The sequence below is a fragment of the Salvelinus sp. IW2-2015 genome, linkage group LG4q.1:29 (genome assembly GCF_002910315.2).
Source record: "Salvelinus sp. IW2-2015 linkage group LG4q.1:29, ASM291031v2, whole genome shotgun sequence".
NCBI lineage: Eukaryota > Metazoa > Chordata > Actinopteri > Salmoniformes > Salmonidae > Salvelinus > Salvelinus sp. IW2-2015.
The window spans coordinates 45,299,065-45,323,180 of NC_036842.1; the positions used below are offsets into that span (position 1 = coordinate 45,299,065).

At 45.3% G+C, this 24,116-nt stretch overlaps 1 protein-coding gene across 1 annotated transcript in view; it reads left to right on the forward strand.

Annotated features, from left to right (window-relative positions):
• LOC111960940 (Krueppel-like factor 8) overlaps positions 1–22,666 on the forward strand; it is a 105,126-nt gene extending 82,460 nt beyond the window's left edge. Inside the window, exons 3-7 of the mRNA XM_070442927.1 lie at positions 6,317–6,601; positions 7,003–7,240; positions 13,628–13,721; positions 17,141–17,301; positions 18,376–22,666. Coding sequence (XP_070299028.1) covers positions 6,317–6,601; positions 7,003–7,240; positions 13,628–13,721; positions 17,141–17,301; positions 18,376–18,557 — 960 coding nt within the window. The 3' untranslated portion in view covers positions 18,558–22,666. The remainder of the gene's footprint in view (positions 1–6,316; positions 6,602–7,002; positions 7,241–13,627; positions 13,722–17,140; positions 17,302–18,375) is intronic.
• Positions 22,667–24,116: the final 1,450 nt, after the last annotated feature.

Below are 24,116 nucleotides of genomic sequence, written 5' to 3' on the forward strand. Positions count from 1 at the left end.
ATAACTTTCACAGTGCAATATAGCAAACACAGTTTTGAGCATGTTGTTTTAATCCACCTGTCCGTGTCCAGATTTTTGAAAATATGTCTTTACAGCGGAAAGCAATCCAAGCGTTTGTTTTGGTGAGTTTATCGATGCACTAGACAAACATTACAAACACCCCCCCTAGCACCTTTTGGTCACGAAAGTCAAGAAAAGCGATAAATTAATCCCAGTTACACAATAAATGTTATTTTTGTTCGATAAAATATTATTTTTTATAACCAAAAACCTCCATTTGGTTTCGCGCGTTATGTTCAGAGGAAGAAAACCACAGGCTTCGTGCCGGTTCCTTTTGAAGGGCAGACAAAATTCCAAAAAGGATATCCGTAATGTTCGTAAAACATATGTTAAACGTTTTTATATCATCCTCATGTTGTTTTTAAACGTAAATACTCGATAATATTGTCAACCGGACGGTAAACTATTCAATACCAATAGAGAAAAGAAAAGTTGAGGCTACCACTTTCGCGCGCAAGAACTAATCAACGGACATCTGGCTATCACTGACGCGATTTGATTAAATTTCGCTAATTTTTCGAAATAAAAAGCTTGACACTATGTTCTAAAGCCTGTTTCACAACCTGTGGAAGCCATTGGGAAAGGAATTTCCTTGGTTGGATATCCCTTTAAATGGAGGATAGGGCAGTCAAAGGAACAGGGATTTTTTCAAGAAGAAGTGGCACTTCCATGTTGGATTTCCTCAGGTTTTCGCCTCAAAATAAAGTTCTGTTTTACTCACCAGAACATATTTTTGACAGTCTTTGAAACTTAAGAGTGTTTTTCTGCCTAATCGGTCATATATTGCCAATTATTCTAGAGCAATCTGGCCTGCAGAAATAGGCCGTTTACATTGGAACGTTATTTTTCCAAATTCTTGCCTCCTAGCGTCAAGAGTAAAGCTGTCACTCTAATATAATGTTTACGATACCCTATCATTACAAGCATCTCATATGCTACATACTGTACTCTATACCACCTCTGCATGATTGCATCTTATCAATAATGTATCTAGCCACGTTTTAAACAGATGCCACTTAATATAATGTTTACATACCTACATTAACTCATCTCTATATGTATATACTGTACTCGATACTCTAGTGCATCTTGCTATTGCCGTTCTGTACCATACTCATTCATATATTCTTTATGTAACATATTCTTCATCCTTTAACACTCTGTGCTGTATAAGGTAGTAGTGTGGATTTGTTAGGTTAGACTTACTCGATTGGTTATTACTGCATTGTCGGAACTAGAAAGCACAAGCATTTCGCTACACTCGATAAATCTGCTAACCAGATGTAGTTGTGACAAATACAATTTGATTGAATTTGATAATGGGGTTCATTCTGCACACGCCCCTCTTCTCTCTCTTTCTGTTCAGTGTGTAATGGGGTTTATTCTGACACAGCCCTCTCTCTCTCTTCTGTCAGTGTGTAATGGGGTTTGCATTTGAAACACACGCCTCTTCTCTCTTATCATGTCGTGTTGAACGGGTTTCATTCGTGACACAGCCTCTTCTCTCTTCTTCATGTTCGTAACGGTGTTATTCTGAACAGCCCTCTCTCTCTTCTGTCAGTGTGTTAATGGCTTCTTTGTCGGACACAGCCCCTCTCTCTCTCTTCTGTCGTGTGGTAATTGGGGTTTCATTCTGACACAGCCCTCTCTCGTTCTTTCTGTAGTGTAGTACGGCTTTCATTTCTGACACAGCCCTCTTCTCTCTTCTGTCATGTGTGTAATGGGGTTTTTCATTATGGGACACAGCCCCTCTCTCTCTTCTTCTGTCAGTGCTGTAACGGGCTTTCATTCTAGACAGCCTCTCTCTCTCTTCTGTCCAGTTGTGTAACGGGCTTTCATTCTGACACATGCCTCTCTCTCTTTTGTCAGTGTGTAATGGGCTTTTCATTTGCAAAACATCCTCTTGCCTGAGGGCTTTTCGCCCTCTCCTCTCTTCTGCAGTGTGTCAATCGGCGTTTCATGTCTGAACAGCCCTCCTCTTTTCTGTCAGGTGGTTTCTTTGCACGTCCCTGTCAGTGTGGAACGGGGTTTTCATTCTATGACACAGCCCCTTCTCTTTCTTCTGTCAGTGTAGTTATGAAACCTCTCTGTCAGTGGACGGGTTCTGACAGCTCTCTCTTCTGTCAGTGTGAAATAGTCTGACAGATTGTTAGGATCTCCATTTGAAATGTTTAGCTTGGAAGAAATAGTTGGGTGTGCCTGAGTATTTTTATGAGTCTAAACACCATTGGAGAATGTAGGAGAGAGATGGATAGAATAAAACGGAGAGCAGGGGAGAAAACGAGGTTGAGAGATGGAGGGAGGTGCGGAGGACAAGCAGGACTAACGATGATGAGCGGCGAGGTGAAAGGGGTGTGGAACAAGAGGAGGGACGGAGGAAGGAAGGGGCGAGGGAGGAAGTGAGGGGTGGGCTGTGAAGTATTAATTTGAGGGGAAAAACGAGTCAGCATACCGCATTGTATTCCTGGCAACTGGAGCCTTTCCCACCCACTCTCTGTTGTCTCGCTTCGTCTCTCTCTCACCCCACACCACATCCTTTGCTCTCCTTCGCTTCTTTTGTTTGACAATAACATGTAGCCTAGCTTATTTGTTTACTATGACATGGGACTGAATCCTTCTCTTTCTGGGTCTGGCCTGTGGCCACTTTGTGTTGTTGTGATGTAGGATAGGTAGCAGCTAGTTTTGGTAGAAGGTTTAGAATAGCACAGTCATTCTTATAGCTTTGTCTCTCATGACAAGTTTGCAGCGTGTGTGTGTGTGGTGTGGTGTGTGTGTGCTGTTGGTGTGTGTGTGGAATGTAGTGTGTGTGTGTGTGTGTGTGTGTGTGTGTGTGTGTGTGTGTGTGATTGTGTAGTGTGTGTGGGTTGTGTGTTTGTGTGTGTGTGCACGCACAGACGCGCATGCATAGAGTTGCTCTGCTCCTGGGTTTGGTATGTACTGCTGGATAGTGGGCACTAGGTAGTGCTCAGAATTTGACCGGGCACCTCCATATTGTATCTGGGTGCACATGCCTCAACTGCCTCAGGTGTTTTGAAGTTGGGCTTGGACCAAGGTTAGCTGGGCAGGGGGTGTTGCTGCTCGCTGCTACGTTGCTCTGTGTTAAGCGTGCGGGGCTAACTAGGCTTAGTGAAACAGATCAGTTGTCTGTTCTGTTTCGCTCCTTAGAATATCTGGGGTTTCAGTGTTTGGCCTTTGGGTTGGCCAGGCAAGCTGTGCTGCTATCTCTCTACCGTTGGGTTCTTTCTCTCCTTCCTGATGCTAATGCTTGTTTTTCTGTATGCTATGCGAGAAGGCCTGGTGTGTGCTGCTCCATGCAGATAGGGTGCTGTGTGGCTGCTCCATGCCTAGATAGGGCTGCTGTGTGCTGCTCCATGTAGATGGGCTGCTGTGTGATTGCTCCATGCTAGATAGGGCTTCTGTGTGCTGTCCATGTAGATAGGCTTCTTGTTGCTGCTTTCCATGCTTAGATTAGGGGCTGTGTGTGCATGCTGCCATGCTAGATAGGCTGCTGTGTGCTGCTCCATGCTAGATAGGCCGCTGTGTGCTGCTTCATGCTAGATAGGGCCACTGTGTGCTTCTCCATGCTAGATAGGGCCGTTGTGTACTGCTCCATGCTAGATAACGGCTGCTGTGACTGCTCTGCTTTTTTTAGGGCTGTGCTGTGACTGCTCCATGCTAGATATGGCTGCTGTGTACTGCTCCATGCTAGATAGGCTGTGTGTAACTGCTCCATGTATAGGCTGCTGTGTACTGCGCCATGCTTTAGGGCTGCGTTGTGTCTGCTCCATGCTTTAGGGCTGCTGTGTGCTGCTCCATGCTTTAGGGCTGTGTTGGGTACTGCTCCATCTTTAGGGCTGTGTCTTGTGTGCTGCTCCATGCTTTAGGGACTGTGCTGTGTACTGCTCCATGCTTTTAGGGCTGTGTTGTGACTGCTCCATGCTTTAGGGCTGTGTTGTGTACTGCTCCATGCTTTAGGGCTGTGTTGTGTACTGCTCCATGCTTTAGGTCTGTGAGGTGTACTGCTCCATGCTTTAGGGCTGTGTTGTTGGTGTCTCCATCTTTAGGGCTGTGTTGTGTGCTGCTCCATGCTTTAGGGCTGTGTTGTGTGCTGGCTCCATGCTTTAGGGCTGTGTTGTGTACTGCCTCATGCTTTAGGGCTGTGTTGTGTACTGCTCCATGCTTTAGGGTGTGTTGTGTGCTGCTCATGCTTTAGGGCTGTGCTGTGTACTGCTCCATGCTTTAGGGCTGTGTTGTGTGCTGCTCCATGCTTTACGCTGTGTTGTGTAGTCTCCATGCTTTAGGGCTGTGTTGGTGTGCTGCTCCATGCTTTAGGCTGTGTTTGTGTACTGTTCCATGCCTTAGGCTTGTGTGTGCTGCTCATGCTTTAGGCTGTGTTGTGTACTGCTCCATGCTTTAGGCTGTGTTGTGTACTGCTCCATGCTTTAGGCTGGTTGTTGCTGCTCCATGCTTTACGGCTTGTGTTGTGTACTGCCCATGCTTTAGGGCTGTGTTGTGTGCTGCTCCATGCTTTACGGCTGTGTTGTGTACTGCTCCATGCTTTAGGGCTGTGTTGTGTGCTGCTCCATGCTTAGCGGCTGTGTTGTGTGTACTGCTCCATTGCTTTAGGGCTGTGTTGTGTGCTGCTCCATGCTTTAGGGCTGTGCTTGTGTACTGCTCCATGCTTTATTGGCTGTGTTGTTGTGTACTGTCCATGCTTTAGGCTGTGTTGTGTACTGCTCCATGCTTTGGCTGTGTTTGTGTACTGCTCCATGCTTTAGGCTGTGTTGTGTACTGCTCCATGCTTTAGGGCTGTGTTGTGTTGCTGCTCCATGCTTTAGGGGTGTTTGTGTCTGCTCCATGCTTTAGGGTGTGTTGTGTGCTGCTCCATGCTTTAGGGCTGTGTGTGCTCTTCCATGCTTTAGGGCTGTTGGACTGCTCGCTTAGCTGTTTGTGCTGCTCCATGCTTTAGGGCTGTGCTGCTTGTACTGCTCCATGCTTTAGGGCTGTGTTGTGTGCTGCTCCATGCTTTACGGCTGTGTTGTGTGTGCTCCATGCTTTAGGGCTGTGTTGTGTGCTGCTCCATGCTTTAGGCTGTGTGTGTACTGCTCCATGCTTTAGGCTGTGTTGTGTGCTGCTCATGCTTTAGGCTGTGTTGTGACTGCTCCATGCTTTAGCGCTGTGTTGTTGTATGCTCCATGCTTTAGGGGTTGTGTGTGCTCATGCTTTACGGTTGTGTTCTACTGCCATGCTTTTAGGGCTGTGTTGTGTGCTGCTCCATGCTTTAGGGCTGTGTTGTGTGCTGCTCCATGCTTTAGGGCTACCATGCCCCGTTGAAGGCACTTACATATTTTGTCTTGCCATACCCTCTGAATGGCACAATACACAATCCATGTCACAATTGTCCAGGACTTAAAATCCTTCTTTAACCCGTCTCCTCCCCTTCATCTACACTGATTTGAAGTGGATTTAACAGGTGACATCAATAAGGGATCATCGCTTTCACCTGGTCAGTCTGTCATGGAAATAGCAGGCGTCCTTCATGTTTTGTACACTCAGTGTATACAAATAAATGTGACATTTGAGTCTCTCACTAATTGATTGTACTATGAATCGACACACATAATATGATATAATGATTTCGGGTTTGTGAGTGTGTTGATCTGAGCTATTGGCTGTCGCTGATGCACCTCCCCCGATTTCACTCCTTGACTTTTGTCTACAGTCGATTGCTTTAGCCTTAACACTCCAACACGCCCAGTGCCTCAGTGCAGGGCTTGTGCAGGGCCGTTCTCTCATGGCAGTGTGCCAGCTCTAGGTCTGCTGCTCTGTTCTCCACCTCTCAGCTCCCAGGGCCCCACACAGCAAACATTGTTCCCCTAACCTGCTTTGCTCTGTCTGTGCAGCCAGAGGTACAGCTGAACTTTGCTGAGGGGAGAACAGGTCAGGCGTGTGTGTGTGTGTGTGTGTGTGTGTGTGTGTGTGTGTGTGTGTGTTGTTGTGTGTGTGTGTGTGTGTGTGTGTGTGTGTGTGTTGTGTGGTGTGTGTGTGTGTGTGTGTGTGTGTGTGTGTGTGTGGTGTGTGTGTGTGTGTGTGTGTGTGTGTGTGGAGAGAAATAATGTGCTGACTGATCATCTCTTTTTCTTCCTCTCTCCATCGTCTGCCTCCCTATTTATCTCCCTTTCCCTCTCTCTTTTTCTCTCTTCCTCCCTCCATCCTCTCCTCCCCTCCCTCCCTCTCTCTCTCTCACTCTCTCTAGCAGGCTGAAGTAGGCGAGGAGTGTCCCCAGCCTACAGACCTGAAGATCAAGACAGAGAAGACTCAACCTGTGTCTCCCCCTCCACTCTGCACAGCCACAGACACAACAGCAGACGACTCCTCCCTCCCCCCGGAGGACCAGACGGAACCTGTCGACCTGTCCCTCGGCAAGCCTCGCTCCTCCCTGCCCGTCTCTACGCCGACARCCAACCCCGTCCCGAGTTCCGTGGCGATGCCCACGCTGTCGGCAACCCCCATCCATACGGTAACCTTTCTAGACACCATGGTAACCACGCCAGTTATTAAGCCAGTCGGCTCGTTAGCTAGCTCCTCTTTTGGAATGATGGGTAGAAGTGTCTGTTGGCTGAAAAGTGAAACCACTCACACATACTGTATTAGGGCCTGCCAAAAATGTGGAAGTCAGGTTCCTATGTCTTATGTAGTAACTGTTAGTTTACAATGTTTTTATTGAAAGGCTTTGTCTTTCAGTTTAATAATCTAATACAGTACTCCCATGCTTGACACAATGTGTGTGTCCAAAATGACACCCTATTCTCCTTTCTGGCTAAAAGTAGTGTACTGTGAATACAGTGCCATTTCAGATGGCCTTGCTCCTCTACATGTATACCCACACTATCCCCTCCCCTCCTCTCCTCTCCTCCACCCATCCATCCCTCCCTCCTCCAGATGCTCTCGCCCGGGTCCATCCTAGCATCCACCCAGGGGGCAGGCGGTCAGCAGATCCTGCATGTCATCCACACCATCCCATCGGTCAACATGCCCAGTAAGATGGGCCAGCTGCAGACCATCCCCGTGGTGGTCCAGTCTCTGCCCGTGGTCTACACCACCATGCCCACGGACGGGGTGGCCACCGCTGCCATCACAGTGCCCCTCATCGGGAGCGACGGGCGCTCGGAGGGATCCGGTGAGTCCGAGGCAGCGGAGGATGGTGCTGTTGTCGAGATGGAGCTTTGGAGGTTTATGTTGTAGATTTTAGTCGGTGAGCATGCGCTCTTGTCCAGAGCATTGAAGCAACGAGGCTGAAACAATCGCAATACGAACGTCATAAGTATAACCTTCTAAAATAAGGATTTGGGAAATGAAATCGTCAAAGTTAAACAGATAATTCACCCACATGACCTGTTAGCATTTTTGCGCTTCGTTTTCGAATCATCTATAAGTAACTTCATTGAGTGAGACAATCYATTTTGAGATACTAAAGGATGATTTGGAAATGAAGCGTGGAAATGCTAATATAGGTACCATTAACTTGCATTGGATTTGTGCCAACAATGCAAAAATTTTGCATTTGGAACAGTGTTTAGGTAAACAAAACAAAAGCATGGATTGCTGTCAYACTTTCTCCATAAACTGCTTACAGAGTAAGGAAATCTATGTGTCCTTTTGTAATTTGGGTGAACTGTCCCTTTCATAGAGAAACGATAATAGAGTTCTCTCTGGTCACCTCCTCCTCTTCTCTAGCAGGAAGAAGTAGGTGATTTCTCTCACTTACACGCCGTTCCTCATCTTCCTCACTTTATCGCACAACCGGGTGTCACTTGACCTCTTGAACGGTTTTYTCACAAGCAATACATCTCTCTTGGGTCTCGTCAATGTTAACTCTCTTCAAAACAATCTCACTCTGACATACAAGCTCTTTCTCTCTTTTCCCTCCCTTTCAGTTACAATATCGCACTGTTTCTCGTTCACCCCGTCACGATATCTCACACGTGACCCGTCCCTTACTGTCCTCGTAAGGACGCCTGTCTCTGCACACACGTACACACACACAAACACAAAAAATATATGGCAAATAGAAATCCAATATGGATGGTGTTAAGAGATACACTACCAGAAGTCAGAAGTTGGGGTCACTTAGAAATGTCCTTGTTTTTGAAAGAAAAGCACATTTTTAGTCCATTAAAATAACATCAAATTGATCAGAAATACCGTGAAGACATTGTTAATGTTGTAAATGACTATTGTAGCTCGAAACGACTGATTTTTAATAGAATATCTACATAGGCGTACGGAGGCCCGTTATCAGCAACCATCACTCCTGTGTTCCAATGGCACGTTGTGTTAGCTAATCCAAGTTTATCATTTTAAAAGGCTAATTGATCATTAGAAAACCCTTTTGCAATTATGTTAGTACAGCTGAAAACTGTTGTCCTGATTTAAAGAAGCAATAAAACTGGCCTTCTTTAGACTAGTTGAGTATCTGGAGCATCAGCATTTGTGGGTTCGATTACAGGCTCAAAATGGCCAGAAACAAAGACCTTTCTTCTGAAACTCATCAGTCTATTCTTGTTCTGAGAAATGAAGGCTTTTCCATRYGAGAAATTGCCAAGAAACTGAAGATCTGGTACAGCGCTGWGTACTACTCCCTTCACAGAACAGGTCAAACTGTCTCTAACCAGAATAGAAAGAGKAGTGGGAGGCCCCRGTGCACAACAAAATGGATGCAGAGGACGTGACAAATAAACTCAACATGGGGGAATTCTCACTGGTTGCTCAGGATGAAATAAATTACAAGCTTACCAGAGAGTCWGTTTTTTTCCGTATAGCCTTTACTAAAGGCTAAAACAGTTGCGTGCTTTCGTGAATGGAACAGTTTATTGTTGACACTAATTATTCAAGGTCGCTTAGTTATTTTATTTTAAAACTAAAATGCTTGATTGCATTTCGAATCACGGGTAACTCTATGCTGTGTGATGACATGAACGAATGACTGACTGACTGATACAGTAGCCTATATACGTATTGAACTATAGTAAGTTACGGTATGAAGACTAAACAGGATGCGCTCTTTGGCCTACAGCTCGATGGTGGTTACACAAGGCMGCTATGGGCTACTAATGATAATGACATGACTTAATATTATCATGATGATCATAATAGTAATAACAATAAGAAGGCGATCAAGAAAAATGATKATTAATTCATTATTAGTTAATGATATTATTATTATTATAAATATTATTTTGGGGACAATATGGAACAGTGTAAACAACACTAAATGAATTGTAAGTCATACCAGAGAGGCTGTTCTAATGAAAAACAGTGGAAAGCTTTTATTACAACATAGCAAATGCAGACTGGTGCTCACAGAATCAGCTATTAAACACTTAAACTGGCAACAAAAGCAGGCTGTATAAAGCCAGTCACATTTAACAGCTCGGCTGTTGATTATAGACCTAATTACGTTGGGGTTTCCTCTCTCCTCACTGTTCTTAGACCATAAGTCAAGGGCCGTTTTCTCACCTCCTCTGCTGCTGCCTCCACCACGTTGTTCTCAACACCAATATACTGGTTAACTTTGATATTATTCACACGGCAACGTGGTCTAAGACAAGGCGCCAATTCAACAGCGCACTGACGTTTCAGAACCGCGCACAGCGACCACTATCACACATGGGAGTAAGAGCATTTGTTATAAAAGAATAAGTCCTTAACTATATACAATTTCAGTAGCACATGCCTCGTGAGTTTCCCTAGCTAGTAACCGACGCCGTTATAACCGAACGTCCTAGTGTGTACGAGAGAGTTACAGCCCAGCAGAGGTCTTGTGCGCTGAGAGAGAGACTTGGGCTTTTTTGTCTTTCTTTAATGAAACATTCTCATTTCATTTAAACCTCACCCCCCCCCCCCTCCCCCCTTAAAACACCAAAATATCTGCTGTACTGCATACATGTACCATACTCACCTTGCCCTCTACACCACAATGCAAAACAACACCACACGTCACAATAACCAAAAAACCTCACCACTTCTACAACCGTGTATCCCCCCACCCAACACACCATATCTCCTGAAACGTCTTCACAAGGCCCTTTGCTGTTGTTCTGGGATTGAGTTGCACTTTTCGCACCAAAGTACATTTATTTCTAGGAGACAGAACGCATCTCCTTCCTGAGCGGTATGACAGCTGCGTGGTCCCATGGTGTTTATACTTGCGTACTATTGTTTGTACAGATGAACGTGGTACCTTCAGGCGTTTGGAAATAGCTCCCGAGGATGAACCAAACTTGTGGAGGTATACAATTTCTTTTCTGAGGTCTTGGCTGATTTCTTTAGATTTTCCCATGATGTCAAGCTAAGAGGCACTGAGCTTGAAGGTAGGCCTTGAAATACATCCACAGGTACACCTCCAATTGACTCAAATGATKTCAATTAGTCTATCAGAAGCTTCTAAAGCCAGGACATCATTTTCTGGAATTTTCCAAGCTGTGTAAAGGCACAGTCAACTCAGTGTATGTAAACTTCTGACCCACTGGAATTGTGATACAGTGAATTATAAGTGAAATAATCTGTCTGTAAACAATTGTTGGAAAAATTACTTGTGTCATGCACAAAGTAGATGTCCTAACCGACTTACCAAAACTGTAGTTTGTTAACAAGAAATTCGTGGAGTGGTTGAAAAATTAGTTTTAATGACTCCAACCTAACTGTATGTAAACTTCCGACTTCAACGGTAACTGCCCCGATAGAGGGCATCCTTGTCTAATGCCCTGTCTCACCCAGACTGGCCTACTGAGCCCTCCTCCCACCTTGACCATACATGACACCCCAGCATACAACATCTTCACACAGGTCAAAAACCTCTTCCCAAACCCAAACATCACATTAAACAGATAATCATGGTCCACTCTATCAAAAGCCTTCTCGTGATCTAAAGAGACCAGTTCAAAGTTCACATTAGAAACTCTCGACAAGTCCAACATGTCCCTGATTTAAGAACAAGTTGTCCATAATTGAGCGTACCGGGACACAATATGTCTGGTCCTTGTGTACTATAGAGTCCAGATGGGATTTCAGTCTATTAGCGAGGACCTTGGCAAATATCTTGTAATCCGCACAGAGCAATGCCACAGGCCTCCAGCTCTTAAGCCCCCTTTTTTGGGCAGGAGAGTCAGAGCCACCCGACAGCAGCTCATCGGCAACTCTCCTACCCCGACGCACTCACGCAAAAGAAGTCCAGTCCAGTCCAATTATTCCCCAATTATTATTTTTTTAACTCCACAGGGAGTCAATCGACCCCCGGTGCACGGCCGGGGTCATCTGGGTTACGGCCTCTGCCAGTTCATGGGACAACAGAGGAATGTCCATTTCATCCCTCTGTGCCAGAGAGAGCTTAGGGAGTTCTGCAAACAAAACCTGAGCACACATAGGATCACACAGTTCTGCCCTATACAACNACCTGAGCACACATAGGATCACACAGTTCTGCCCTATACAACTCAGTATAAAACTCCACAGTCCGCTCTCGCATCTCCCCCACCACAGAGGTCACCCGCCCATCCGAAAGCCGTGGACAACACATACCCTTGGCTTCACCACTCTGTCTTTCCAAACTAAAGAAGAAGGAGCTGGGAGGATAGGATGCCTGCCGAGGCCTTGGTGAAATAGACAGACAAGCCATGGTTATGTGGTGATCTGAAAACCCCCACCGGGAGAATGGTAGCGCCCAACAGCCTATTGCTTTGATTCCTGGACAGGTAAAATCGATCAAGCCGGGCTGCACTCACCCTAGTTCCAAAGGCCTTCACCCATGTATACTGTCTTGTGTTGGAACGTCTAGTCCAAATATCCACTAGGTCAAACTTAAGGATCTGCCTCTTTTTTTCAATTTTCGCCTAAATGACATACCCAAATCTAACTGCCTGTAGCTCAGGCCTGTATCTGCCTAAAAACCTGCTGACAGTACACGAAACCACTAGCAACTTTACCAAAACGACCCTTTCCCCCCCCTTTTTTTTATCATCCGTAATAAACAGAGGCAAATTTGCAACTACCACCCTGGTCGAGGGGGTAGAAAGATGAGAAATTGGCACCAACACACCCCTTACAAATATTCCACTAGCAATGAGCCTACCTACCAAATTTGCTCTTTTCATGAACAGAACCACAGCTTTGTTCATTCTGGAAGCGGGATGTATAAATTCAGCTCCTACCTGTTCGCCGACCGCAAAGCAGAGCCTTAATTCCATTCTCAGGAACACACCTGAATCCATGCCGTAACGACAGCGTCTCCTCCGCGCTAGGCTGCGAAGGAAACTAAAACTCTGTCCTCTTCCACCCTAACTTTGAGAGTAAACCGTGGCAGAATACCTGACCACTGTGGCTGACCCAAACTTAAGGAAAGCGTTGACTATGTACAGACTCGGCGAGCATAGCCATGCTATTGCGAAAGGCCGCCGTAGGCAGACCTGGCTCTCAAGAGAAGACAGGCTATGTGAACACCGCCCACAAAACGAGGTGGAAACTGAGCTGCACTTCCTAACCTCCTGCCAAATGTATGACCATATTAGAGACACATATTTCCCTCAGATTACACGGATCCACAAAGAATTCAAAAACAAACCCAATTTTGATAAACTCCCATATCTACTGGGTGAAACACCACAGTGTTCCATCACAGCAGCAACATTTGTGACCTGTTGCTACAAGAAAAGGTCAACCAGTGAAGAACAAACACCATTGTAAATACAACCCATACTTATGTTTATTTATTTTCCCTTTTGTACTTTAACCATTTGCACATCGTTACAACACTGTATATAGACATAATATGACATTTGAAATGTCTTGATTCTTTTGGAACTTCTGTGAGTGTAATGCTTACTGTACATTTGTATTGTTTATTTCACTTTTGTTTATTATCTAGTTCACTTACTTTGGCAATGTTAACATATGTTTCCCGTGCCAATAAAGCCCTTAAATTGAGAGAGAGAGAGAGAGAGCAGCGGTGAGGAGGGTTTTGTGACGGGAGGTGGTTTATAGAGACTCAAAGGAGATTTTATTCGTTGAATGAGGTGGGTTGCAGTAATAATAGGTGTGTGGGGGGGGGGGGGGGTGTTCATGCACAAAGGACAGTTATTTACCCGCCGCCATCCCACCCCATCGTCACTACACCCCACCCCTCGCATCCTCAGGGAAGAGAAATTTGAACAATGCAGTCGCCACATTCTGACCCACTAAGAGAGGGGGGATGGGGGTAGGGGAAAGGGGGGGGTTCCAAATACAATCACCGGCCTCCGCAGCACCTAAGTATATAGGGAATTCTCTCACACCCAAATAAAAATTCTAATCAACTCAGCTGGGATGGCCTGGCTTACCTTTTGTGTTGCCAAGCACTGTGTGTTATGGTGGTTGGATTTAAGTTGCTAACCCCCTGTTGTTTTTTGCCTTTCTCTCCCCCCTCTCTCTCTCTGTAAACCTTTCCATCTTCCTCTACATTGTCCATTTCTTTTCTCCCCATCTTTCTTGGCGTCTCTCTCTTCCCTCTCCGTTTATCCATCTTTTCCTCTAGTGCGTATCAAGCCTGGCTCGGCGTCCCCAGTGGAGTACCAGAGTGACAGTGATGTGGAGAGTGGGACAGAGTCGGGTTCTGCTTCCTTCAGTACCCGGGACTGGACACAGGGTGAGTGTCATAGACTGGAAGGTGGTGGTTCTGTAGGGCTCATCTCTAGTACACAGGGTGGTGGTTCTGTAGGGCTCATCTCCAGGAACACAGGGTGGTGGTTCTGTAGGGCTCATCCTCACAGGGTGGTGGTTCTGTAGGGCTCATCTCCACAGGGTGGTGGTTCTGTAGGGCTCATCCTCCAGTACACAGGGTGGTGGTTCTGTAGGGCTCATCGTCCACAGGGTGGTGGTCTTGTAGGGCTCATCCTCCACAGGGTGGTGGTTCTGTAGGGCTCATCTCCAGTACACAGGGTGGTGGTTCTGTAAGGGCTCATCCTCCAGGACACAGGGTGGTGGTTCTGTGGGCTCATCTCCAGTACCACAGGGTGGTGGTTCTGTGGGCTCATCCTCCAGCAGGTGGTGGTTCTGTAGGGCTCATCCTCCAGTACACAGGGTGGTGCGTTCTGTACGGGCTCATCTTCCAGTACACAGGGTGGTGGTTCTGTAGGGCTCATCCTCCAGTACACGCGGGTGGTGGTTCTGTAGGGCTCATCCTCCAGTACACAGGGTGGTGGTTCTGTAGGGCTCATCCTCCAGTACACAGGGGTGGTGGTCTGTAGGGCTTCATCCCTCCAGTACACAGGGTGGGTGGTTTCTGTAGGGCTCATCCTCCAGTACACAGGGTGAAGAGCTCATCTCCGTACAGCAGGGGCGTGGTTCTGTAGGGCTCATCCTCCAGTACAAACGGGTGGGTGTCTGTAGGGCTCATCCTCCAGTACACAGGGGTGGTTCTGTAGGGTTCATCCTCAGAGTACCAGGGTGGTGTTCTGTAGGGCTCATCCTCCACACGGGTGGTGTTCTGTAGGGCTTCATCCTCCAGTACACAGGGTGGTGGTTCTGTAGGGCTCATCCTCCAGTACACAGGGTGGTGGTTCTGTAGGGCTCATCCTCCAGTACACAGGGTGGTGGTTCTGTAGGGCTCATCCTCCAGTACACAGGTGGTGGTTCTGTAAGTGGATCATCCTCCAGTACACAGAGTGTGTGGTTCTGTAGGGCTCATCCTCCAGTACACAGGGTGGTGGTTCTGTAGGGCTCATCCTCCAGTACACAGGGTGGTGGTTCTGTAGGGCTCATCCTCCAGGACACAGGGTGGTGGTTCTGTAGGGCTCATCCTCCACAGGGTGAGTGTCAGATTATTGCTATCACAATTTCAACAGACATTTGTGGGGCACATAACGAGGATAGTTTGCAGTCCTGATATAGGAGTAGGGTTTTACTGGAAGAGTGTATTATTGGAGAATAATGATATAGGGTGAATTTGCTTCTTCATTGGGGGTTTGGCTGTGGTGAGCTGGACCCGTCCCTCCTCTCTCCTCTCCACTCTCTGGCGCTAATTACATTACTGCAGCACTGCTCTGCTCTGGACACTTATGTAACCCCTGAACACTGGAGGAGAGGAGAGACGTGTGTGTGCGTGTGCGTGTGTGCGTGTGCGTGTGCGTGTGTGTAGTGAGGCAGCAACAGGGGAGACCGAGCTCCACTCTATCTATCTGAAATGTAGGGTGTGTGCTTGGAGAGTTCACTTAGCTGTGTGTGTGTTGCTGGGCAGGGTTGTCCCAGAACCAGGTGTAAACAAGATGACGTAATGCAGTTTGCCATCACACCTCCTCATAAATGGTTTGGAGAGAGAAAAGGAGAGGGGTGAGTCGGTGTGTTCAGCGGGCAGGATAGGATGAAGGAGGAATGACATTAGCTCTATTTGTGCTGGTTTGGTGTGTTTGAGCTAATGGCTGGGCAGAGGAAACCAAGAGAAAGGAAGAGAGAGAGGAGGAAAGGGTGTTAACTAGTTGGCAGGCAGGGTGGAGACAGTGAATGGCAGCGAGGAACAGGGAGGTTGGGAGGGAGAGGAAGTGAAGGAGGGGAGATGGAAAGATGGACAGAAAAAAAACAGGAGAGTGGGAGGGGGAGAAGAGAGAGAGAGAGAAGGAGAGATCAGCTTTGAACTGGAAGCTGTCTAACTGTATGGGTTTTTGTTACTGTCTAGCGCTCTCTGGTGGCTGTGACCTGTAAATTCACCCAGGGACCACACATCACTAGGAGATGTGATGAACCTGAACAATAGACTTAATTAGCAGTGATTATTCAGAGTCAGGCTCTGTTAAGGCGTCAGCATGCATTCAGTTCGGCTGGCGCCTAGCTGACCTCGGCTAGGCGAACCAAACAAGTGTGGTCGCATACTCCGTTAAAAGACCTTCGCTTGAAAACTAGAAAAAAGCGGCAAAAGTACTGTTTGTCCATTTTGAGACTCCATAGCCACTTAAAGGGGAAAGTCAGTTAAGAACAAATTCTTATTTACAATGACGGCCTACACGGCCAAACCCTAACCAGGACGGCAATTGTGCGCCGCTCTATGGGACTCCCGATCACGGCCGGTTGTGATACAGCCCGGGATCGAACCAGGGTCTGTAGTGATGCCTCTAGCACTGCATTGCCTTAGACMGCTGCGCCACTCAGGAGCCCCAATATTGTCTCGCAGAACAAAACGTATAAGATCTCCTAAGCTTGTGTTAACCTCAGACCATATTTTGGGCGTTTATCCCAAAAACCCTTTCCCGTTGATTTTCCCCATAGGAAAGGCTGAACCAACCAGAGGGGAGTCATTTCAGGGTTTTAGGACTACAAGCTGGAGAGCTCTATAGGTGTTACATCATAGATGTTTCCTTCCAGGGTTAGTTGGGACATAGACAGTATGGGTGGGGCTGGAGAGGTAAAGGTCATATGTAGAACATGTCTGATTGCGTAACACTAACAGTTCATATTCAGGTAGCTAGCTGCTTTCTAGTAATCCTGCTAATACATTCTGTCATTTCACTAAGTACATGACTCAATGCATGTCACTCCAGCCTTACCCATATCATGACAGGTCTACTCTCTCTCTCTCTCTTCCGTTGTTTCTCTCGCCATTTCTTTCCTTCTCTCTCTCTCTCCGTTGTTTCTCTCGCCATCTCGTTCCTTCTCTCTCTCTCTCTTCCGTTGTTTCTCTCGCCATCTCGTTCCTTCTCTCTCTCTCTCTTCCGTTGTTTCTCTCGCCATCTCTTTCCTTCTCTCTCTCTCTCTCTTGCGTTTGTTTCTCCTCGCATCTCTTCCTTCTCTTCCTCTCTCTCTTCCGTGTGTTTCTCGCCTCTTTTGCTCTCTCTCTCGTTCCGTCTCTCTATCTCTCTTCTTCTCTCTTCTCCCGTTGTTTCTCTCCATCTCTTCTTCTCTCTCTTCTCTGTCTCTTCCAGGTTGTTTCTCTCTCCATCTCGTTCCCTTCTCTCTCTCTCTCTTCCATTGTTTCTCTCTCCATCTCTTTCCTTCTCTCTCTCTCTCTTCTGTTGTTTCTCTCTCCATCTCTTTTCCTTCTCTCTCTCTCCTTTGCCTTCCCCTCTCCCTCTCTCAGGTCAGGCGTAGACATGGACATGCAGGTGGATCCTGATTCGCCGGATATGAAGAGGAGGCGTGTCCATATGTGTGACTATGATGGCTGTAACAAGGTGTACACCAAGAGCTCACACCTCAAAGCCCACCGCAGGATACACACAGGTAACACACACACTGACCCTGTCCCACCCACATACTAATCTCTAGCCAATGGCTGACCCAGGACCCACATTTTGTAGCCAATGAATAGACACTTAATGTCGATCTATACTAGAGCTTCTTATCTTATTGGTTTTTACCTAAAGTACTGCCTCTCCGAATGACATTTTCTCTTATAAATCCATCTGTGGAGACAGTAGATGGAAATGGCTTGCATTGTTCCCACGGACACGCTAGTATTTTCTTCTGAGTCTGTCTGACGTAGGATGTGAAATCTGGGATGTCCCTCTTACCATTTAATTCGCTCTTCCGACTGTCCATCAACTCCTCGCTGAACCCTACATCATGGACAAAGCACGTGCCTGCAAATCGTTACATCGTAGCGCAGCAGGAGAGAGTGGTTTCATCACGGTAGCACATTCAGAGATTGATTTATAGGCATTCATCTAAACTCATTTGAAACAAAACACTTTCTGTTTGTCATAGATGGACAATATTAATATGAGATGAAAGGCTAGTTCCTAGCTCTGTGAGACGTTCACAGTGATGAGACACAGGAAGCCAAGCTAGAGCTCTGAGACGTTCACAGCGATGAGACACAGGAAGCCAAGCTCGAGCTCTGTGAGACGTCCACAGCGATGAGACATTTGGATCAGGAAAGACCTTTAGAAAATAAATAAGATCTTATAGTCATTTTATCATTTGATGATGCTATATTTAGAAAGCATATGTCATTTCAAGACTTATTCAAAGTGTTGTTGAATAGGAAATACATCATACAAAAATTTTCCTATTTTCCTATTTTTTGCATATTTTTACTTTGTACTTGAGCTTGTGTCCTCAAAAGTGACTTCACCTCAGCAATGTATAACTATTTTTACCAGAAAGGTGAGATTTGAACCTTTCTTGGAGTATGCATTATTACTAGTTATTGTGCATGGCCCTCTCATGATAAATAATTACTTTTGGGGATTTCTTAGGTTACATTTTAGATTACATTCAGTTTGATTTAACTGGTTTTAAACCAATGTTTACACAATCAATCAACCAATCATCTCCATATCTTCTTCCCTGTAGGAGAGAAGCCGTACCACTGTACATGGGAGGGCTGTACCTGGAGGTTCGCCCGGTCAGACGAGCTGACGCGACACTTCCGTAAACACACGGGCATCAAGCCCTTCCGCTGCACCGACTGTGACCGCTCCTTCTCCCGGTCTGACCACCTAGCCCTGCACCGGAGACGCCACGTCATGATGTGAACCATGACCCCTGACCTTTGACCTTTAAACCTTAAACCCCCTGCTACCTTCGCCCTCCAACCCATCACCTCCCTCCCCAGCCCCCCTCGGGACTCAGATGGAACTCAAATGGGARGGCCTGAACTCTGACCCCTAGAGGTTCTCTGCTGTGTCACTTCCTTTGGCTGTTCCCCCTCCTCTCCTCTCTCTAAAAAAAGAACCAAGGTTAAGACAACATACATTTTCCACGCGGGAGCGTTAGAAAATAAACTCATACATTGGACCAACACTGATTCTACAGGATTACCATTGAAAACGTCACCAGTGGTCAAGAAATCAAGTAATAAAGTGGCGGTAGATCATTTGAAAAACATTTACATCAATAGAATGACCGTAAAACAGTTATGTTATGTGTTTGCAGAGTAGTTAGCTGAAGTTCACTACGATTGTGTTTATTTTCCACTTTGATGGCGAGCTTTCTGTACTGCTAAAATTCCCTTTCAGTCATTTTTGATCGCATTGCTGGTCCATTGTTTAGACCTAGTCTTCTCTACGCCCACGCCTCGTCCTCCATTTTGAACTGTGGGTCATCGTGGAGATCATTACATTCAAGAGGTGGAGAATGAAGATCCCAAAAGGATGACAAGAGTTTGTTGTTTTCTGGTTGCTTAGCACCTGAAGGGGTAGTCCACGACTCTCATACCCCACAGCTTACCTCCTCGTTTCTCCCTCACACCCCACGCAGTGTGCACACAGCCAGAGGCCATCTACTTCAACAGCACCCTATCCATCCAGAAGATCRACTAGGGAAGACAAACCAGGGATAGAGCAGAGAGAGATGGACAGGCTGGACTGAGAGAGAGACCGAGGACATACTTTGAAATGATGCAGGGTTACCTACATCACACACTCGGCGCAGAGCAAGAAGAGGAGGGGGACAGAGAGGAGGTGGAGGAGGCAGGGAAGGATATGTGGCTTTTGTTTCAGTTTTGTTTATTTGAGAGGGGAAAACACTTCAGAGATTACTTTTCAGCTGTCGAGCAACTGTTTACTGTGTCTGATCATCTTCTGTTAACCTGCGCTGCGTGCATGGGCTAGCCGTCTGTACGTGTGTGTGATTGTGTGTGAGCGTTAGTGTAGTGTGTRCTATTTAAAGACAGTTGATGATGCATCGTGTCCTCTCCTCCGTACATATAATTTCCTCAGCAGAGTCAGCAGACCCCTCGGGTGTGGCGGTGTAGAAATGTCTTATTCGGTCTTATTCAACCCCCTTCCGCTCCATTTCTCCGCTCCCCCATCTCCTGAAACAGGGAGCTACAAGACTGTGAAGAATTCTGTTTTATTAATAGTTTCAATCAGAAATGAAATCATGTTCACTTGCCCCACAGTTATAGCTTGTTGTTCAGTAACAGTATTTGTGTTGTTTAAAAAAAAAAAGGCCTTCTGTAGTTTTTCTCATTTTCTTCTCTTTCTCTTTGCTAATGATTGGCTCGTAACATAATAACATCCCTTTTTTTTTGTGACTATTTCATATCCTTAGATTGTGCTTGAGGCTGTAAAAGTAGAACAAGAAAAAGGTTGAGATTACAAACTAGGGGAGCTTGTGTTTGTGCGCGTAACAAATAATCAGAGCTGAGGAGTTTAGAAGGGTGTGTTTGGTGCAGCAGTGTGTTACCTCTCGCCCGTCGGAGCCTTAATGAATCAAAGTCAATCTGAGAAACTCTGTTTTTCGAAACGCACGTTTGTTTTGGGCTTCAGGGTTACCCCGGGGAAACGGGGTCTCATTGCCCCCCGACGACACGTCGCGAGGCACTCTGTTGTTACGAGCATTCCTGCCCATTTCGACCCAGATCAGGGCCTGTATTCACAAAGGGTCTCAGAGTAGGAGTTCTCGATCCATATTATCATATTCATTATTATCTAAAAGGCTAAACTGATCCTAGATCAGTGCTCCTACTCTGAGCCTGACTGATCTCCATGTCTTAAGGTGGCTGTTTTTAGCTCCTGCTCTCTTGTGTTCACTTGATTATGCAACCTCCACAGACCTGGCTCCTAGCGCTGGTTGAATATTTGTTGCTACTGGAACATATACAGCACTCGCTACTAAGCACTGTTCTGGAGTCAGTGGTAATGTACATCTTGCTACTGGGACGTACACAAACCTCCCTCTTAAGCGCTGTTCTGAAGTCAGTGGCTAAGTACAGCTCCTATGGTACATGCATACTAAAGAACATGTAAACATAGTGTTTGGGTCACTCCCTAGCAGTCGCAGCAGCCATCATCATTTCAAAACGCTGGCTAAATAAAACATGATTGAATTTAAGATCCTTTTTCTCTTGACAATATAAAAACAAAGTGCAGATAATAATGCTTTTCTAACTGGGAACCCAGCCTTGGTGTGAGTTGAGTTGAGCGCATGCCTGAAGCAGAGAGGGATCTTATTGGTCCACACAGAGCAATGCAATGTTCCTATGAGTTTCTATCATTCTCTGCTTCAACTCCTAGCAATGTTACTAAGCACATCTTTCTAGAAGAGGACATGCCTTTGATTGCATCTTGTTATTCGATGGTATTAGACATTAAGGACTATGAGAAATGAATTAAAGAACAAGACGTGTACATACTGTATATAATCAAAAAGTCCATAATAAATGTAACAGGTGGAGTTCTATTTTTAACACTGACTAGACAATGTGAAAAATATCTTTTTTTCTTTGATTTACAACTGAAATGCTGAAATGTGTTATAAAAAAAAAATTTTTTTTTTTTTTTTTATGTCCTAAAAATCAGTCCCATTTGTGTTGTGCACATTTTGTTTTTGTGAAGTTGGCAAGCATGTCGGTGTGATCATGGTGCCCTAACCTAACAGTCCTAATGACCTGCAACCCGCAACAACAAAAACATGAAGGACCGTCTCAACCTGAACAACCGTCCAAAATGGCACCCTACTCCCTAATGCACTTCTTTCGACCAGGGCCCCTAGGGCTTTGGTTAAAAGTARTGCACTATATAGGGAATATGGGGCCATTTAGGACGTACCCAGAGTTGAAAATATCTGTTATCATTGGTCAAACCCACCTCACCGCATTGATGCGTACAATATAAGTATCCCTTTAATGTCCATTGTGAAGTATTACTCCATATACCACAAAGAAAACAATGCCATAATACATCAATACAGTACGCCAATATAGAAATGTTCTGTCCAACAAAAGATAGATCCATCTATGGTTTAGACATGGCAGCATACCACTTAAGACTTGATGACCCTCAATACTGTACTGTATTTGTACAAGCCCATTTATCCACTTCACTAGTCACCCCTCACTTAAACAATATGGCACCACATAATGTAAGGGTGGATTGATTGTGTGTGTGTGTGTGTGCATGTGTGTATAAGTGTGTGTGTGCCTCTTCTTATCATTAATCAAAACTCCTTTTCTTAAAGTAACTGTCTAGTGTTGACAGATTTTCATGACATATCGCCTATAATTAATAACAATGAGTGAAATTGTTTTACTTTCCTGTTTGTTTTAATTAATTATGTTAAAATGCAGGTTTTCTGCATTGCAATGGTGTCGGTGTACCCCAACGACAGAATGGTATGGGCGTATACCGGTCATTAAAAATATTCGTGCCAGTAGACCGCTGATTGGCCAGCTCATCCTTCTTCAGGAGGATGACATCATCCTCTATGAGGAAATGGCAAGCATTTTTTAAACGGTCTGTTTGAGATACACATTTGAGCTGGGTTTTTTAAAGAAAAAAATCTCCAAATTATGCTTTGGCCACAAATACAAGTATTGGATGAGTCAACAACATTATTTAGGTATGGGTTAACAGAATAGATTTTCACTGGACACTTACTTTAACAACCAGAATTGTAGGTATTTTATATTGAAAGCATTAACTTTTGGGCCAGTACTATATTACTCAGTGCAATGCAGTTATTGTTATTGTCATTAATATTATTTGTTTTGTATTTGTACAGAACAAATGTGTAAAGATCAGTGAGGAAGAACGTGAGCTTTTTGATACTGTGAGAAATGGTGTTTCATTAAGTCTGTTTCCCCCTGTACAGTTGAGATTTACCCCACTCCTTTTATAGAATAAAAGGTTTTTGGTGCAGATTTTTGATGCAATGTCTTTATTGTTGACTACGGGTGAAATGTTCATAGTGCAAAATAATTGTATCCTGGTGGAACTTGCATGATCACTGCATTCACCATTGAAGAAAGTTACATAGAATGGTGAATGCCGGGATCAGGCTGGTTGCCAAGGCTAAAATAATCGTGCAAAGTGTAAAAATGACCATGAACCTCATTATAATCATGCTGCATGATTGAAAACWTTTCTTCGACAACGTGCGTTGCAATGAGGCGACTATTTATGTATTGCTCAGTTTACTATACTCCAGTTAAATAAGCGCCTCCTTATAACGCACAAGAAAAGTTTCAAATTAAATYACACTGCAAGATAAGTCWTTTTTTTTAATACTTTACGCAAATATTTTGCATGACAAAGATGAATATGACGGAATATTAAATATTATTTGACAAGAAAAAATGACGGTTAAGAGTGACTTTTGGGACAGTGGGAAGAATAACTTGCATGAGAGTAATATAGTCAACCTCATGGGGGAGCGCTATGACAGAGAATGATGCACAAGTGGTGATGGTGCCTGTGAAGCTGCACTGCCTCACAGACTGTTTATGCAACTCCGCCCATTCTTTCCTAGCAGCCAATCAAATTGTAGATGGAGGGACAGCAAGAAMATTTTTGAAATCTTTGATGCAGGTGAAAAAAAGGAAGCACATTGCATCCAGAAAACACTGAAATGTGTAGATTATTTGCGAAGACTATTTCCAATTTATACAAGATGATATACTGTAGATTGCTGGTTAGTTATCTTTTCAAATGATCTAACGTAGCTTGCTAGATAGATAGTTAGCTAGCTGCATATTGCTGGCTATTTGTCAACATAATGCAGGAAGTACAACAACTGTTAAACTGCTTAGCTACCTATTTTCTGTGAAGCAATTAGCTAATCGCAAACTGTAATTTAGCTGGCTGGTTAGATAGTTCTAACTATCTTTGCATCTAACACAACGCAGGCTCCTCCCAGGCTGATCAGAGTACTTAGAGGCCTTAACTAGAGTTGATGTCCGAGCCCCAGTGGAAATCAAATTAGCATAATACAACAATCCCCATAAAGAATCTGTCAATTTGAACTAGAGATGCATCTTGGTGAATCCGCCGCACCCGCCAATGTCGCGCTTCCGCATCTGCGGTGAAAGGAGACGGAGCTAGAGCCATGTTTGTCAGACCACGAGACCAAAAAAAGTCTGTAGCATCCGAATGGTTTGGCCTCCGAAACTATTATGATAGTGTTCTCCGTTTTGCTCTACGACCCCCACAAGTGTATTGGGACTCGTCTGAAGTCGGTACTGCCAATCTGCCAACTTCTGTCTGTAGCATCTGAACAGTTTGGGCTACACACTTATATGACCCCTCTGTGGAAAGGTGAGACTCTCACGAACATGTACGCAAACGTGTACACTCCCACGAACACTCGTCTGA